Source organism: Microtus oregoni, unplaced genomic scaffold (genome assembly GCF_018167655.1).
Source record: "Microtus oregoni isolate MIOR12 unplaced genomic scaffold, Mior012 000114F_ref0000099, whole genome shotgun sequence".
Lineage (NCBI taxonomy): Eukaryota > Metazoa > Chordata > Mammalia > Rodentia > Cricetidae > Microtus > Microtus oregoni.
This window is the reverse complement of record NW_024544743.1, coordinates 1,712,561-1,731,694: the sequence shown is the minus strand read 5'-3', so window position 1 is coordinate 1,731,694 and position 19,134 is coordinate 1,712,561. Positions and strand designations below refer to the sequence as shown.

Genomic DNA, 19,134 nt, shown 5'->3' with positions numbered 1-19,134 from the left:
GTTGTCACCATTTTTGTTATGTATAAAGGTTTTCAATTTAATTTTCTTGAGTTTTACTTCACAGACAAATAATAGGGACATTAAGGAGAACAAACGTGATCTTTATTTTTATTTTACTTTTGTCTTGATGAGCCTGAAAACTGTCTGCTGCATTAAGATTAATCATGGCCAAACAACAAAATCAGCAGCAGTGATAATCTATAACTAATTAAAAGAACCGATTTGCCATTAAATTGAATATAAATTTTATTAGTGATTATTTACTAATCATAAATAATAATATTATCTTGGGACACTTTAAATATAAAATATATTCTCTAACATTTTTGTGTTTTTATACTAATAACATGTTTTATTATTTCAGAATGATGATATTGAAACAGATATTAACAAGTTAAAGCCCCAGCAAGTACCAGGACGCACAGTAGAAGAACTGAAGATGTATGAGCACCTCTTTCCTGAGCTCGTTGATGATTTCCAGGTATAAATACAGACCATTTCTGAAAAGCCACACTCATCTTCCTTTCCTGGATGACACTGGGTCGTGATAGTGACATTTTGGGCTGCGTTAATGACCTGTAAGAAGGAAGAGCGTTGGGCTAGTCTTTACATTTTATACTCACTTTAGTTCTTCTGTCCTTGAAATTGCATTGTAAAATCACGCTGTAGCCTTCCTTGTTAGTTCTGCCCATTTCAGCAGTGCTGAGGAGTTCTGCAGCTCTGCCTTTCCCTGGGTACCTACTGTGTAACATGGCAGCGGTCAGGACAGGGAGAGGGCAACCACAGCCCTGAAATCTGGGTCGTCAGTGTTAGCGTTCCTCATTCTCATTTACTGAGATAGAGTTATTCAGCTTGGGTTGTACAACCAGCCAGGGTGACTGTAGTGTAGTTTTTTTTTTTTTATTGCGAAAAGAAGAAAAAAAAACATAAACAAAAAACAAGTTTCCACCTCCTCCCAGCCTCCCATTTCCCTTCCCCTCCTCCCACCCTTCTCCCCCTCCTCCCACCCTTCTCCCCCTCCTCCCACCCTTCTCCCCCTCCTCCCACCCTTCTCCCCCTCCCCCCACTCCTCTCCCCCTCCCTCTCCAGTCCACAGAGCAGTCCGGGTTCCCTGCCCTGTGGTAAGTCCTAGGTCCTCCCCCCTCCGTCCATATCTAGGAAGGTGAACATTCAAACTGGCTAGGCTCCCACAAAGCCAGCACATTAAGTAGGATCAAAACCCCCTGCCATTGTCCTTGGTGTCTCATCAGCCCTCATTGTTCGCCATGTTCAGAGAGTCCGGTTTTATCCCATGCTTTTTCGGTCACAGTCCAGCTGGCCTTGGTGAGCTCCCCGTAGATCAGCTCCACTGTCTCAGTGGGTGGATGCACGCCTCGTGGTCCCGAATTCTTTGCTCATGTTCTCCCTCCTTCTGCTCCTCCTTGGGACCTTGGGAGCTCAGTCCAGTGCTCCTGTGTGGGTCTCTGTCTCTATTTCTATCCATCACCAGATGAAGATTCTAAGATGATATGCAAGATATTCGTCAGTATTGCTCTAGGATAGGGTCATTTCAGGTTCCCAATCCTCAGCTGCCCAAGGAACTAACTGGGAACCTCATCTTGGGCACTAGGGAGCCCCTCTAGGGTCAAGTCTCTTGCCCACCCTAAAGTGGCTCCCTTAACTAAGAATTGTGGTTCCGTGCTCCCCTATCCACCTTTCCTTTATCCCAATTCTCCTGTTTCCCAGGTCCCCCCTCCTTCCCTTCTACCTTTTCTCTCCCCATCTCCCCTTACCCCCATCCCACCCCCCCCCCCCCCGAGATCCCATTTTCTCCCCGGAAATTTGGTCTATTCTCTCTGTAGTGACTGTGCTGGGCTCTGAAATCTGATGTTAGAGTGTGAGTTTGGCAGGGCATGGTAGCATCTTTAATTCAGCACCAGGAAAACAGAGCCAGGTGGATCTCATGAGTTCAGAGGCCAGCTTTACACAATGAGCTCCAGGCCAGAAAGTATGTGTTTGGGCTAGCTAGCCGCTAAGCCTTGAGTAACTTTTGCTATAAATGTTGTTGTTCTCCAAATCCCATATCCTTAATCACAGTAGATTAAAGAAAAAGATTGCAGTGAGTTTATGAGACATAAATGAGAACTATTTACCAGCTTTTCATTTGTCTTTGGGAGTAAACTTAGGACCTTGGAGTACAGTGAAAAAGATGACCTCCTGCTTCCTCTTTCTCTGCTCTTCCTGTAGGTTTGAAGTCCATTGGAACTTTGAAGCTGAGAATAGTGGAAGGAGGTCAGGGGTCAGGGAGAAAATAGTGGGGGTGGGCCAGGGAGGTCAAGTGGGAAGCAGTGGGGGAAGAGGTATTTGGGGGCAGAGTGTGGAGTGGGTAAGTTTTTCTTTCATTTAACCTAGAACAACTGTTGAGTTACTCTTTTTCTGTGTTTGGTTTCACTTGAACCGTTTGAAGATAAATACTTTGTAAATCAAGGTAGACAAGTAGTGTTATAGTTGTTTTGAGTAGGAATTGATTAGCATATGATGATTTCACCTATTTTCCTATAATTATATGCACATAGGAATATATAATGCTATACAAATTACTGCTTTGGTGTGGGAGTATGGTATAGTAATTTTATAATTGGTGTCAGGGTTAGGATTTAGATCAGTAGTTCTCAGCCTGTGGGGTGCAACTTCTTTTTGGGGGTTGAGAGGCCCTTTCACAGGGGTTCTATTTTGGGTCTGAGTAAGGATAGCAAAGACAGTTAATGTAGCAAGTAAAGATACATGTGTCTAGAGTCAGAGCACTTGAATTGTTATTTCAAGTAAATAAGGCAATGCAAATTTATTAGTGTGTTGTGTATTTTGCCATTAAGTTATAGGTTGTTAATTAATTTAGTCCTATATGTTAGGGAAATAGCACTTTGTTTTTATTTACATAGCTGAATTTATTGCCAAAGGAGTTAGTTGTTCTGGCATTTGGTTGTCTTTCTCCCTTTAAATTTCAGAGTTTGAAATATATGTATGAATAGTAAGAAAAAATATTGAGGATTAGAAAAGTTTATTGGTTCTATTAATAGTGTTTGAAAGAATTTTATTCAGCCATCATTGAGTCAATTCCTGGTATATCATATTATATTAAGTATATGTGAAATTAGTTGCTTTCAGTATTAACCATTGAAGTCTGTGACAGCTAGATGTGTCTGCACCTGACCAACATGCACCTTGTTCCAATTTGTAAAGCCTGGTTATTCAGTTGCTGGGTGGAAGTAAAATGAATGTCATTTGTAGGTGGCATTCGGAAGCTACTTTTTGCAGGGCAGGAGAGAATTGAACTTAGGTTCTTATGCCCACTAAGCAGGCATTCTATTGTTTTGTGGTCTCCCAGCCTCTGTTTGTTTATTCATTTAACCCTTCATTCCTTCCGTCCTCCCTCCCTCCCTCCCTCCCTCCCTCCCTCTCTCTCTCCCTCCGTCCCTTCCTTCCTTCCATGTGTGTGAGTGTTTTGCCTGCATGTATGTATATGTGCACCATATACATGCCTGGAGTTCGTGGAGATGAGAAAAAGGTTTCTGAAGTAGTATGTGAAACAAATATGCTCTTACTTGTATTAGCATACTGACAGATAACAGGTTAAACTTATTTTTTCTTAAACAGGACTATGAATTAATCTCTAAAGAACCCAAACCTCTTGTATTTGAGGGGAAAGTCCGAGGCCCTATTGTTGTTCCCACGGCTGGAGAGGAAGCGTCTGGAAACTCAGGTAGTGTAAAGAAAGGAGCTGTACTGAAGGAGAAGATGTCTCCCAAGGGCGAGGAAGCCAAGGAAGATGGCAAGGGCAGTGGTGGTCAGAATAGAACTGCTTCCTCAGCTCACAGCTTCAGCAGTGACATTGTGAAGGCCTTGGACCGGATCACCTTGCAGAACAGTCCTTCACAAGTAGGCACGAGGAAGGACTGTGGTCTCCCTCTCACGGTCCTCTCGTGCACGAAAGCATGTCCACAGGTGGCTACATGCGGAAGTACTCTTTTTGAAGGGCGGACGGTCCAGCTTGGGAAGCTTTGTTGTACTGGAGTTGATACTGAAGATGATGAAGATAGCGAGTCCAGCTCGTCAGTCGAGCAGGCCTCCTCTGTGGAAGTCCCTGATGGACCAACGCTTCATGACCCAGACCTCTACATTGAGATCGTGAAAAGCACGAAGTCTGTTCCAGAGTACTCAGAGGTGGCTTATCCTGACTATTTCGGTCACATTCCACCTCCATTCAAAGAGCCCATTTTAGAAAGGCCTTATGGTGTACAAAGGTGAGCTGCAGATCTCTTCCTCCTCCTAAGGCATACTCAAATTCTATCTGGGGTCTCTAGGAAAAAGATTGCTGCAAGTTAAAGGTACGTTGGTTGGGATGCTTTGTGTTGCTTTGAAATTTCCCCTGTTGATAGTTGTGTCTGGAGAACCAGCTATGATTGCTATACTTTGGATTTTGAAGTACTAAGTTCATTGGGTGTATAGCAAGAAAAAGAACATATAGCAGGTAGCAGATAGATAACATCAAATCAGGCACTTAGAACATCCATCAGAAATGGCCAGAGAGGCTTTGCTGAAACAGTGAGCTGTAGGACCAATTTAGAGTCCCAGGTAGTGTCCTCCTTCTAGTGACCTCAGGCATTCTGTAGTCTGGGGTAGATAGTAGTGACCTACTGCAAGTGTTTTCCCTACAGCTGTTCTCAAGGGTGCAGTTCTTACTACCCTTGAGTTATTTGCTAGTCCCCTTTTTTCTTGTCACAGGGTCAGGGTATCAATCTGCTCCAAGACAAGGGATCTCTGAGGGCGCTTGAGTCTGAGACAAGGGGCCTACTCCTTCCTTTGCCAATTCTCAGCAAGTGCAGAGGATACAATGATAATTAATGTAATTTTATAAACTTACTTTATTTTGTCAGCATATTACTTATTTGAATGAAAGAATAATAAGTACCTGTTATAATGTAGAAACTTGGTTTAGATTGCACCTAAAAGTATGAAGGATTATTTAATGATGTTTGAATAAATACTATCTTAGCAACATTTAGTAATTTTTTTATTCATACTTTGTTTAGATATGCTTTTAAAATATGCTGTAAATGAAGCAATAAGGATCCATTCTTTTATTTGGAAGTTTAGCTGGAAATAAAGAACGAGAATTCATTATTCACAAAGGCACTAAGTGAGGTGATATTTCATGTGCCAAAAATACATATAGAAATTGTTGCTCGCAGCCAGTACATACTCGGCATGCAAAAACCCTTTATAAATCTTTTTAGTGTCTCTGCTGTTTCTGGTGATTTTTAAAAGATGACTTCTGGTCAGTTTTTGATATACCATTGTTAGAAGTGTAGTATGTCCTGAAAAGGAGGCCTTGCTGTTGTCTCTGAACATCCTGGAATACAAGCGTCTTTAAGCCCCAGCTGTGCATTTTACCGTAGCATGTGGTACCACTTAATGCTTCACTTGATAGCCTTGGGACCACCCCTCCAGTGACGGAACTGGAGGATTGTGACAGAAATCCCATGGCTTTCCAGCCTATAATACACACTCTCCTTTCTTTATAGGAGATGTTCGCTGGCCCTTATAGCTCGGTAGTCTTATGGCTTTGAAGTTTTACATTCAAGTCAGAAATACCAAATGTGTTTAGCGGGCAGCTGTTTAGAAAGCTTTCAGAAATGCTTGTTCCTGAAATGCATTGAGGATGCTGACCTAAGCTCATACCAGTTGCCTTGTCTTTTTCAGCCTGCTCTAAGCAAGTGATGGATTCCCTATCTGAATCTAGTAACACTATAAACGGAAGGTGTCAAATTAATGAAGCTTTATTGGTTTGTTACTTTCAGAAGAAAGAAGCAAGCCATTCCTTTAAATTTACTTAGTAAGCTAGGCATAATAATGCTTACCTGTGTGGTCCCAGCCACTTGGGAGGCTGAGCCAGGCTAACCTGGGCAGCATAGCAAGACCCCATGCTCAAAAAATTATCCTGTGGAATATTTTAGTGTTATTTGTAGTTCTGTTGTTTTCTTACCTTTGCATTATTGATCCTAATCTTTTAAAAACAAAAATTAAGTATAGAATAAATTCAGTTGAAAAGTCTCTGACCCAATTGCAAAATAAAAAATCCGTTATAAGATTTGTTTATGTATATATGTATGCAAATGTATATGCATATTCATCTGACACTGCGAACCTTCCATGATGCTCTCCCGCCCTATTCGTTGAAAGTTTACCAATACAGCTAGTCTAGCTAGGCCAGCTTGCTCTAAGGATCTGTGTCTCCTTCTGACCACTGGGATTACAAGCAGGCCACCACACCACTCAATAAATTTATTTATACTCAATAAATATATATTGAGTAAATATATATTTACTCAATGTAAATGATAAAATAACAGTAAAATTAAATATGGCATATTTATCATTTCATTTTATCAGGCAATGGAACAGTTATGAGTTCTCATGTAGACTGCTTCCTTCTTCCCATGAGCCTTACTGTCCTCTCCCACTGCTCCTCCCAGTCCCTTCCTCAGGCTCAGGGAACATTGTGGAAAAGGGGGTAGAGATAGTATGAGGTCAGAGGGTAGGAAGCTGGACTTCCAGATGCCATTCATCTGGGCAAGATACAGCTGAGCCGTTTGTACTGATAGATTAAGAGAGGGGCAGCATTATCTTCAACTGTGTCCATTGCTGACCCTGCAGGCTCCAGCAGGCACTTCCAATCCCATACAGATGCTCTCTGGTAAACTAGTTGGGTTGTGAAATAAAACTGTAATTGAATCTTTGAAACTAGATGTGATGGCAAATATTGTCAACCTGATAGGGTCTATAACCTCTTAGGATGGGCTGAGGAGACGGCTCTTTGGGGGTCTACCACCCAGCTCCCAAATACATACACAGAGACTTGTTTTTACTTATGAATGCCTGGCCTTAGCTTGGCTTGTTTCTAGCCAGCTTTTCTAACTTAAATTTTCCAGTTTCTCTTTAACTACATTTTGCTTCTGGGCCTTTTACCTTTCTCTATTTTATATATCTTTCTTCCTTCTTACTCAGTGACTGACTGTATGCTTGAGTGGCTGACCCCTGGCATCCTCCACACCTCCTTTTCTCGCTCCTCACTGTTGTCCCTAGATTTCTTCCTGTTTATTCTCTCTGCCTACCAGCCCCATCTTTTTCTCTCTCCTGTCTAGCTATTGGCCAATCAGCTCTTTATTAGATCAATCAGGTGTTTTAGGCAGGCAAAGTAACACAGCTTCACAGAGTTAAACAAATGCAACATAAAAGAATGCAACACATCTTTGTACCATTAAACAAATGTTCCACAGCATAAACACATGTAACACATCTTCAACTAATATTCCCTAACATTCTGCTGGTTGGATTCTTGGGCTAAATTCCTAGATACATGTGTTTCAAAATCTTGCAGGATGTCTTAACTCTCTGGTTCTGTCTTACCTCCAGTTATGCACACAGAATTACTTGCCTAACGGTTAGTCCATATGTTTTCTGTGTAGAGAGGCCCAATAGATACTCTAGGCTTGCCTCCCTCCCACCCTCTGTCTTTATAAGGTTTGACTGTGGCTGTATTTTATGTGGTTAGCTTTTAAAGATCAAGCTTTGATATGTACTGATTTTTATTTTTTTATTTTTGTGTTAGCTTTTTGTATACAAGTAAAATAATGATTATTTTTATTTTACACAGTTATTTATTTTATACCCTTTCACTCCAAACTCACTCTGGAGAAAGTTGTGCATTGGTATCCTTGGCTTGTAATTGTAAATTTTGTCAAGTTTGTCTTTTATGATTTCAGGACAAAAATTGCCCAAGACATTGAGAGGCTGATCCACCAGTGTGACATCATTGACCGGGTGGTGTATGACCTGGACAACCCCAAGTGAGTCTGAGCCCTAAAGTTCTTATGACACGTTATCCTTTATCGTATCCTCCCTCTTATTGTTGCTGTTTTTATCCGATGATCATGGTAAAACTTGTTCATTTTTCCTTTAAGTTGAAAGACAAGCCCTTTTTTTTTTAAGGTGAAAATTAAAGGTAAGCTAATACCATGTTTTTGGTTTTTGTCATTTAATGGGATTTTTTCTTTTTTATTAAGAATTTTTTAATACAATCTTTTCTCATTTTACATAGCTATCCTTGTACACACACACACACACACACACACACACACACACACACACCCCTGCACCTTCTCATCCTTTCCTCAGAAAGGGTAAGGCTTCCCATGGGAAGTGAGCAAATTCTGACACTTTATTATGAGTCAAGACCAAGGGCCTCAACAGAAAAGACCTCCTGGGAAAACTAGGAGGAGGTGAGAAGGGAGGGCAGTGGGGAAGGGAGGAGGAGAACATGGTTTTGGAAAAATGAAACTACCTCCACCTAAAAGAATGGGATTTTCACGGGAAATGCTGTCCTTTATTGCAATAGCACTAGACCAGTCACTGGAGTTTCCGTCCTGGCCTTATGGCTTGGCAGGCCGGCCATTTGCTATTTTTGAATTATCACCGATAGTATGTATGTGTCAGGACCTAACTGCAGTAAATACATGGAAATCCCAGCTACTCAAAGAAGTCGAGTGAACTCTATGGGTCTCTCCTTTCCTTGCTGCTCTGAGGAAATCCGACATCTTACCTTTCATGATTGGAGGAAACAAACTTAAGAATGGTTGGTGGTAGGTAGACCTATGAGTTAAAGCTCCGTCAAAGGTGGTGCCTGAGTCTAGAATAGTCTTTGCCGTTGTTTATGGCAGAGTTCCCCCCTGTAGTTTAGGCTGATGTGGAACTCACTGTGTAGCCCAGGCTGACCTTCAACTTAAAATAGTCTTCCTGGTTTAGGAGGCATATGCCGCCATCCTTGACTTTAAAATATTCTTACCCAAGGAAAGAATAACACCCTATTAAACATGTAGCTGTTTCATTGTTCATGCTTCCCTGTTAGATGTGGAAAACAAACCTCAGAACCCCAAGCATGGGCATGTCCAGCTTGTTCCTAACAGATGTGACGATGCACAAAAATACCGAGATTCTTGGAGTTTATTCGTTCTTGTTTTGGAATAGAATTTTCAGAAGAGCAGGAGTTTTCATTCTCTGAGGGTCAGGCAGGCAGACAACAGAAGTGCCCAGCAAGTAGGTATTCAACCAGATGATAGTAAATCCCTTAAACCGTCCATGTTAGTGAAAAGCAAACACTGCATAGTTTGTTAAAATTATGGCTACTTACCAGGCGGTTCTAAAAATAAGTTTCTTTTTTCCTATGTGATAATCAGTATTTTAGACATTTATTCAGCAAGGCAAAGTCCTTATTATGGGTATAAATGTAGTAACAAGACTCTTGTGATTATAATTTGACTATAAATGGACATCAGAATTTTCTTGTTTTCTATAGTCTTTGCTTATCTGTTTAAGTGTGATATATTTTAATATATTTATTTTAAATTTTTTATTTAGCTATGCCACTCCAGAAGAAGGAGATATTTTGAAGTTTAACTCAAAATTTGAATCTGGGAATTTGCGCAAAGTAATTCAAATTAGAAAGTAAGCCGTTTAAACATTCCCATTTTGTGTGTGCGCAGACACTCCAGACTTGCCATCAGGTGTCTTTGTCTTGTGTTTTAGAAACGAGTATGACCTCATTCTGAACTCGGATATAAACAGTAATCATTATCACCAGTGGTTCTACTTTGAAGTCAGCGGGATGCGGCCTGCCGTTGCATACAGGTTCAACATCATCAACTGTGAGAAGTCCAACAGCCAGTTTAATTACGGTGAGCCTCTTGTTCTTCCTATGAGGCAGTTACCTGCAGGACCAGAGATCAGCATGGAAGCATTGCCTTAGCTGTATTCAGTCTCTGATTTCCAAACCTTAGCTGTTCATCATGCACAGTTTGAAATAGCTTAAAGTCTAGTTGGTTGGTAAGAAGGGCTACCTTCTTGTAGACATTCCTTTAGGCTGCAGTAGCTGTTGGTGATCTCATCCAAATGGAACACAATTCAGATATTGCCTGGGCAGCAGCAGCAGCAGCAGCAGCAGTAAGTCAGGGGTTTCTTCTTTACGTAGCCTGTTAATATTCTGCATAGGTTTTATTTTAGGGTATTAAATTAGCCCTTTTTCATTTATAGATTAAATAATAGAACTGCTAATGTTTTGTTAAAATTTTTTTCCATTTTAAGCTGGGCACAGTGCTGAGCACCTGTGATCTCAGTCCTGCCTGATACGGCACATGTGGAGAAGATGTGTGGAGGGCGTGTGCATTTTAGACGAGCTGCAGTTCAGTGGTGGTTCAGTCCAGAAAGCTCTGGACTCTATTTTCAGCTCCAGAAGAGAGGAACAAAGCAAAGAAAAATATTTTTACATTTGTGCTTAGGAAGCTGTATTTCCCCCTCCCTAACTGCCCCCACCATACCCACTTTTGGTATCATGGTCATACTGACTTGGTACAACATGGCACGTCTTCCATCTTCTGGAAGTCCTTGTGTAGAACTGGTGCTAATTCTGCAAGGCATGATGGACTTTTCTAGTGAAACCGTCCGGGCTTTGCGGTTCTCTCTTGTTGGCATCATTTCCTTACTGGATGAGAATTGTTGGTGTTCTGTTATGTGGGGACTGAGCTGCAGTAGCCTCTGCTTTTACTAGTGGGTCCATTTCTTCCCAGGGGTCACTGGTCACTGTTCCTGTGTTGCTGTTTCTGTTTGCACAGCCTGTGCTGATAACCCCAGTTTCATTTTCTGTAATCGTAGCTGCAACTCCAGATCCTGCTTAGCTGCCCACACAGAACTCGCACTTCACTTCCCTTGTGTTCACTGGGTACCTGCCATGGGACAGATGTGTGTCTGTTCTTGGCCAGTTTCATCCCTTGCAGAATGAGTCCTTACTGCACAGTTTATGGACAGTGCTGAAGAAGGAGTGTTGTGTTTATTGCCTTCCTTACTGCTGCTCTCTGGATAATATTCTTTTTTCTTTTTAAATAAAACTCTAGTGTTTTGGAATAGGAATCTGAAGTATAGCTTGTCATTTAAGGCTGCTGTGTTCGAAACCTTAAATACGAAACTTAAGGGTTATTTGTTCAGCATCTGGTCAGTAATCAAGGACTATATCTATGGAGGCTAATTACATAAACTCAACATTTGTATTTAAAAATCAAAACTTCAAATATCAAATCTAGCAAATTTTTTATATAGTACACGCATACTCTCTAACATACAAAGCATCCTTTTATTGAGGAGAAATTTGTTGCAAAATGATAGTGGTCTCAATAATTGGTTACGAAGATTGGAAAGCTTTAAACAGGAGATCTGAGACACTGGTGTCCTGTGTTTCAAGTCATTTCCCTAAGTTGTTAAAAAGCCTGTGGTGATGATGTTCTTCAAAGAAACAGTTCTGAAAATTAAAGCTTTTGGTAGTTGAAGAGGTTGCTGCCAGCTGCTGTGTGGAAGTAGGAAATAATGTATTCTAGAATGACCCACTTGTATGAGATAAAAGCTTTGTCATTTAATGAAATATTGGAATGAATAGATATTTTAATATCTGGCATGGTTATGAATACTTTTTAAGAGATTTGAAGTCGTATTTAATTTTCAAACAATCTTGTAAATGTGTATATTTGTTGAAAACATCCATAGTGTCCTTGGTTTGCATGACTGGTGATGGGACTATCCTTGTGTAGTCTGTTCCATACTCTTGTTCTCCGTGATGCTAGTGCATAGCACAGTCATTTCTCCCTGGACGTGCTTGTGTGTATTTCCCCCTGGACGTGCTTGTGTGTATTTCCCCCTGGACTTGCTTGCGTGTATTTCCCCCTGGACGTGCTTGCGTGTATTTCCCCCTGGACGTGCTTGTGTGTATTTCCCCCTGGACTTGCTTGTGTGTATTTCCCCCTGGACGTGCTTGCGTGTATTTCCCCCTGGACTTGCTTGTGTGTATTTCTCCCTGGACGTGCTTGTGTGTATTTCTCCCTGGACGTGCTTGTGTGTATTTCCCCCTGGACTTGCTTGTGTGTATTTCCCCCTGGACGTGCTTGCGTGTATTTCCCCCTGGACGTGCTTGCGTGTATTTCCCCCTGGACGTGCTTGTGTGTATTTCCCCCTGGACGTGCTTGCGTGTATTTCCCCCTGGACGTGCTTGCGTGTATTTCCCCCGGACGTGCTTGCGTGTATTTCCCCCTGGACGTGCTTGCGTGTATTTCGCAATTCCGGTCTCACACAATGGTGTTCAAAAGGAGATAAAACCGCAGCTGCCCTGTGTGGAGACAGTCCCCTTGACGCAGCTTTCTATAGCCTTTACCACAGTGCTGACATTTCTGACACATAATTGTGCCTCATTAAAAAAAAAAATAAAGCAATAAAGCAATAAAAAAAAGTTAAAAAAATAAAAATAAATAAAAAAATAAAGCCATAACCATGCTGTTTCATTCTCTATATTTTAATTAAAAATTACATTGCTGACATTTTCTCTGGCCCTCAAATATTCCTTTGAAATAATTATCCAAACTTTTATTATCACACATTATTGGCCATAGTTTATCAGGTTTTTAAAAATTATTCTGGCATTTGATTTGTTTTATATGTCTCCTTTGAGTTAAAAACATTATTTCTCATAAGCTTGGGCCTCAGCTACACACTAGCATTTGTTTGGAGAATATTGATTGTAGTATGATAGTTTAACATTTTACCATTTTCAAAAAAATTAAAGATCTTTGTTTCTCTGAATAGTTTACTTATTTATTTATTTTTTTTTGAGTCTCAACATAGTCCTAACTAGTCTTGACCTCATCATGTTAAATGACCTTGAACACCTGATCGTCCTGTGCCCATCTCAAGTGGTGGGATAAAAGAAAGGTGTATACCACTACCACTCATGGACATCTGTTATAAGTATTGCGATTTTATCAGGTGCCAGAAAATTTTAATTAATTATAGGATAATTTAGATTTTTCTTTACATGGTCTTGCATAAGGTAAATATCAGTAGCATTCCCATTAAAGTCAAAATAAAACATGCTGTCCATTGTCTTCCCTCTGAGTGGCTGTTCAGTTTTGGACAATGTTGACATGGAGTGTTTTCTTATGTGAGTGACGTTTAGATTTTCATCGATAGCACAGAGATGTGAACAGAAACTACAGTTGTGTGTATGTCTTTGTGCTCAGGCTTTTCTTTTGTATTTAAAATATTCTGTTTTAAAAAACACAGCTGCTGGTCTGTTGATCATCTTTAGAAGTTTTCTTTAATTTTGACCTTTACCTCCCTGTAAATTAGTACTTTTCTTACTTCTTTGATTTGTAGACAATCAAAACATTAAAATTTTCTTTTTATTACAACTTAATTTTGTATCCCTCCCTGATTTTAATATTTGTCTTTTTGTATCTTTTTGGTTTTGTTTTTTATTTTTTGTTTGTTTTGTTTTTTGAGACAGGGTTTCTCTGTGTAGCCATGGCTGTCCTGGAAATCCCTCTGTAGATCAGACTGGCATGAACTCACAGATGTCCCCTGCCTCTGCCTCCTGAGTGCTGGGATTAAAGGTGTGCCCTTTCCCCCACTTTGTGAGGAAGCTTGGGCATTTTGTCTGGGGGATGCTGAGAGATGGGCACTTGGAAGTGGACTCAGGAGGAGGCAGAGGGGTCCATTAATAGCCTCACCAAAATGGGCAGCCTTACCATTGCTTTCATTTAGAGAAATTGCCACCCCTGCTCCACTTTGGGGGACTTTTTTTTTCTGATTCTGTTATTTATTTATTTTTTTACAAATGATTCTAAAGCAGTTTTACAACATATTTCTGAGAATAATACTCTGCTAAATTTGAGAATCTGTGTCACTCACTATCTCCATACCCTCTTTATCTGTTACTTGAAATGGATTGTCTTAAATTGCCACTAGATGGCAGTTTTACATTTAATAAGTCAGCTTTAGTTTCAGGCTGTGTTTTATTCTCTCTCTGCATCAGTCTCTACCTTCTTAAGTAATTAAGCATGCACACAGCTGGGAATCTACGCCCCATGCCCTGGAGGTTAGCTGGGGCTGTCTGAGTTGTGACCTTTCCCTCTGCTGCTACAGGGGCTTTATATTAGTTAGCTGTGTTACTAATGCTTCCCCCTGCTGTTTCAACATGTATGTGACTCCTTTGAGATAGGAACATAGGGGTGTTCTGTACATTGATAATATGGCTCTTAGTAGCTGTTTGGTAAGTGTTTGTTGACGGATGAGTGGATGTGAGGACCATAACGTTCATGCTGGTAGCATAAAACAAGCATGCACAAGATACTTGTCAAAGACCCTAGTCTAGTTAGGATAGTCGACTTTGTGTGTATGTTGTATGAGTATTTGTGTTTGTATGTATGTATATATGTGTGTATGGTGTGTAAGAGTGTGAAGTGTGTTGTGTATGTCTGTATATGACTTGTGTGTTGTGTATATATGATGAATATGTGCATACATGTTATGACATGAATGTTGAGGTGAGTCAGGATCTCTGCTGTTTACAGCTGTGTACAGTGCGCTACCTCCCTGGCCCAAGAGCTTCCAGAAAACCCGTTTTCTCTTCCCATCTCCTGGGAGGGATTAAAACGTTAGCGAGGGTCCGGGGGCTCAAACTCAGGTCCTCAGGCTTGTAAGGCAAAAACCTTACCCACTGAGCCATCCCCCATGGCTCCCAACTCTTTCTAAAAGCTTTATATTGAAATAACTTGAGGTGTGAGGAGAGTTGCACATTTTGTCAAGATGTTGCCCCTCTGAAGTGATGCCCCAGCACTCTGGATTACTTTGTGTTCCTACAGACCATAGCTCTTTTTGTTAGTGTTGGGATCATGAAATTGTCATTAGCTCATGAAATACATACTAGTCCTTGGATCCCCATTTAAGTTGGACTTTTTTTTTTAAAAAAAATCAATAAAAGGGTTTAGCTCAGAGCCACATTTCCTGTCTCTCAGTTATTTCATATAGTCAAGTGATTATCGAATCCAAGTCTGCCATCAACAGTGTGCTTATTCCCTGCTTCCTGTGGTCTGTTCTTCACTCTGCGCATAAATAATAAGTTCAGTGTGAAGTGTGACTTACAGAAAGAGACAGCTCACACACACACACATACACACACACACACAGTGTTTTCTTTTAAACACCTCTTTGTTGCGTTTAGTATATTTTGGCTTGATATCTACTTTGTTCTACATTATTGTCCCTTTTTGACTCCTGTGCCTTTGCCTGTTTCTGGACTTACAGGTAACAGATTGGAAGTGCCAATAGTCTGAATAGTATCTAATTTTGAATTATTTGTTGAATTGATTCATCTGTTGTTGAGAAAGGCGATACCAGTAGCTTCCTCATCTCTTTAGTGTCATGCCCTGATGTCCCTGTGAGATGCTGAAGAGTTAACCCTTCTCTATTTTAAGCTATTTTGTCCCCATCTGTTAATGTTACCTTTATGCCTGTAAATTATGGCATGTGATGGTTGGAGCCAGAGACACCTCATCTCCCTTCATGTTTGTAGTTATTACTGACCCTGGCCTTTGTTTTTATTAAAGGCTAGTGCCATTGGATGCTACCATGGCAACTTAAAATGGACAGTTTGTTAATATATTTGTTTCATGCAAATAAAAAGATTTATTTTTTTGGCTGATGAATTAATCAGTTACTAAAATACAGCCTTTCTGTAGTATGTTGAGTAGATTATAGCTGATAGAATCCAAGTTTCCTCATTAGATTAATTCTGGTGTTGCAGCCTATTTTTATTTCCAGATATATTCAGTTAGAACTTATAAAATATTTTATCAAAATTAGTACTATAATTTAAAAAGTAATATCAGAATACATTCTTTAAAAAGAAATTAGAGCATTTTAGATAAGTCTAAAGTTCCCCTTCACCGCAGCCTGAACCTTTTTCTACTTCCTGTTAGGATGAGTTGCCTGGGTGCAGTGAGGTCAGGAAATTAGAGACGACGTAGTGTGTCCATGACACTGCTGAGGTGTTACCTGCCGAGAGGGTCTCATTTCCCCTTTAAAGGACATGCCAGCACTGTGGGCAGGCGGCGGTCAGTGCTGGCCTTGTGCAGGCCTTGGTGTGTCTCCACACAGTCTACTCTCAGTGCTCATTTTACTCAGAGGTCACAGCGCAGTCAGTGCTCAGCAGTCCTGTGAGAGCTGATTGGGAGTTTAAGCCCTGGTTGCAGATCATGTACTCGAAACTACTGTGTTCTTCTGCATATAGAAGATCAGCCCAACACTGGACATGTCATTGTGACTCTAGAAGCTTGGGGACAGCCAGGTACCTTCTGTAGAGTCTGTCATTTGTCGCTGCCAGCGCACAGTTAGTATACCTAAGAATTCAGGAATCAGTACATGAGGAGAGGCCAGGACACAGAACTAAGAATTACACAAGGTGTCCAGTAGGTTTCTTTGAAAGGAGAGGGTATGGGAGATGTGGGCAACTAGTCTTGGTCTGCTGGCTTAGTTATTACTTTGATAGAACCTAAGGAAAATAACAGCTAATCTAGACCATTAAAGAATGGGAATGCAAACTAAAAAGAAATCAGCTGAAATTAGTTAAAGAAGAAAGAAGTGTTTGATAAATAGGAGAAAGGAAGTGGGTTAAAGGGGCTGAGGTGGGACAGAGCATCACTGGGTAGGAGGAGGTGGGTGCTCTCAAAAGTCAGTTACAGCTTGGTGCTGTGTGTTCCTTCAGTGACCGAACACTTGTGATTGAATAATTTGATAAAGTTGCAAGCAAAATGAAGCAGAAGTTGTAGCATTAATGTCAGAGAAATTTAATGGTTTAAAAAGAAAACCAGAATACCAAGAGACAGGTGTGTTGTCAGAGGCTGCTCAGAAACGAAATAATCACACAGAAATTATATTATTTGCAATATTGTTTGGCCAATAGCTTAAGCATATTTTTAGCTAGCTCTTATATTTTTTTTTTCAGTTTTTTGAGACAGGGCTTCTCTGTAGCTTTGGAGCCTGTCCTGGAACTAGCTCTTGTAGACCAGACTTAGCTCTTGTATTCTAAACTAACCCATCTCCATTAATCTGTGCATCACCATGAAGTCGTGGCCTATTAGGAAAGTTCCAGTGGGCTCCAGTGGAAGCGTCTGTCTCCTGTCTTCTACATGACTTCTCACTGACTTGCCTTCTTTCTCCCAGAATTCACTTTAGTTTTACCACCTAGCTCTATTCCGCTCTGTCACGGGCCAAAGCTGCTTCTTTATTCATTAACCAATAAAAGCAACACACACAGAAGGACCTCGCACCTGCAGCTCACAAGCTGCAGCCCTTAAGGGGCCATAGACCTTTATGGAGTAAAGTGATCATGGAGACCACAGAGAGAGAACAAAGCTCCAATCATTACTTTTACTAAAGATCACTGTTATTAAAATAGAATCTGACCCAGCAAGAATTACAACATAAGAAAGAATGTAAAGATTGTGAACAGTGTAGCCAAACTTGGCTTTGGAATTTTGAGGATCCACTTTTGAGGACTGTTTGAGGATGTACTTCAGCGTCTTGAGAGTAAAGTTTAAGAAAGAGAAAAGCATTGGATATGAGAAATGATGGAACTCATGCAGGTCCAGCCAAGAACAAGATGACAAAAGCTGATGAAGCTCTAGAAAGTCGGCCTTCCCTACCAGAGCCTGAAGTTAAAGAGCAATATACGCCTCATTATAAAGTGGAGTATAGTCTTAAACATGTAAGAAACCATGAGGGCATGAGGGGGAACACGCTGTCTTCTTCTGTCAAAAAGATGAAATAAAGACAAACATTGTAAACTAAAAATGTTGGGCTTCAAATGTGAGACAAACATTTCATATAGGTTGCGTTTTTGGCAAAGACATGAGGAAGCATTTGAACTGGACCCTGGAAGCATCTTGGGGTGTACATGTCTTGTCTTTCCAGGAAGTGACACCCACAGAATCTTAGCCAGGAAGTGCAACTGCTTTTCAGTTCCTACTGTCTGCATAAAGAGGCACAGGAGGCTCATGAAACAGCAGGGAACCTTGCGTCTTATCATTGGGAAGCTTATTGATGTAAGAAGATAGCTGCAGTTTTTAGTGTGATATGACTATTGTTAGAAATCAAGAGAAAAGTGATCAAGGTAAAGAATATATCAGCTCTTGGAAATCATATGATAGTTATTCTTAAATATCTTTTTAAAAGATATTTTAATATTTACTTAATAAATTTTAACTTATTTTTATTTTTAATTTAATATTTATTGAATTTGATGCTAGAAATCATTTAGAACTATCTGTCAAGCAGAATAAACTACCAGCTATATGAAGCTATTAAAATTAAATATTTGAGTTCTCCTGTAGAACTAGACTCATTGCTAGTATTTAATCAATGCCCATTATATAATACATTTTATTTTAGGAGAAGACTAGCTATCAGGGACTTAGGGAGCATAACTAAACCAGCATTAACTTGTAAATCGAAATGGTTATATTCTTTTAAATAAGAAATAACTGAAAGTAAGTATTGAGTGTAAGGAACTGGAGGACATAAATCAAAGGGAAGGAAGACAGCTAATGAAAACAAACAATAGATATTTAGACCAAAATAAAGCAAAATATAGAAGTCAATGTTTAGATGAAAGGAGATGTATGTGTGTGTGTTATGCATGGTATATGTGGTGTGTGTGGTGTGGTATGTGTGCATGTTGTATGTATGGTATGTGTGGTGTGTGTGGTGTGCATCTGGTGTGTGTGTATATGATGTGTGTGGTGTGTTTATGTGTGGTGTGTATCTGGTGTGGTGTGTGTGTATGTATGGCGTGATGTGTGTGTGTGGTGTAGTATGTATGGGGTGTGTATGTATGGTATGTATGATATGTATGGTGTGTGTGTGGTGTGTATGATGTATGGTATGTATGGTGTGGTTGTGTGTATGGGATATGTACGTGTGTGTGTGGTATGTATGGTATGTGTGGTGTGTGTGTGTGTGTGGTGTGTGTGGTGTGTGTGGTGTGGTATGTGTGTATGGTGTGTGTATGTGTGATGTGTTTGATATGTGTGGTGTGTATGTGGTGTATGTATGGTGTGTGGTGTGTGTGTTTGGTGTGTGTGGGTGCAGAGGTTGAAGGAGGATGTTACCGTGCCCTATCTGTCTCTGCTTTATTTGCTTGAGACAGGATTCTTGCTGAACCTGGAG

The 19,134-nt window shown here is 40.4% G+C and overlaps 1 protein-coding gene across 3 annotated transcripts in view; it reads left to right on the top strand.

Moving 5' to 3' along the window:
- LOC121443905 (cytosolic carboxypeptidase 1) overlaps window positions 1-19,134 on the top strand; it is a 129,144-nt gene that overhangs the window by 68,280 nt on the left and 41,730 nt on the right. For all 3 annotated transcript variants that reach the window (XM_041645660.1, XM_041645661.1, XM_041645662.1), the window contains 5 exons: window positions 365-481; window positions 3,634-4,280; window positions 7,803-7,886; window positions 9,454-9,540; window positions 9,622-9,770. In XM_041645660.1, the coding sequence (XP_041501594.1) occupies window positions 365-481; window positions 3,634-4,280; window positions 7,803-7,886; window positions 9,454-9,540; window positions 9,622-9,770 (1,084 nt within the window). The remainder of the gene's footprint in view (window positions 1-364; window positions 482-3,633; window positions 4,281-7,802; window positions 7,887-9,453; window positions 9,541-9,621; window positions 9,771-19,134) is intronic.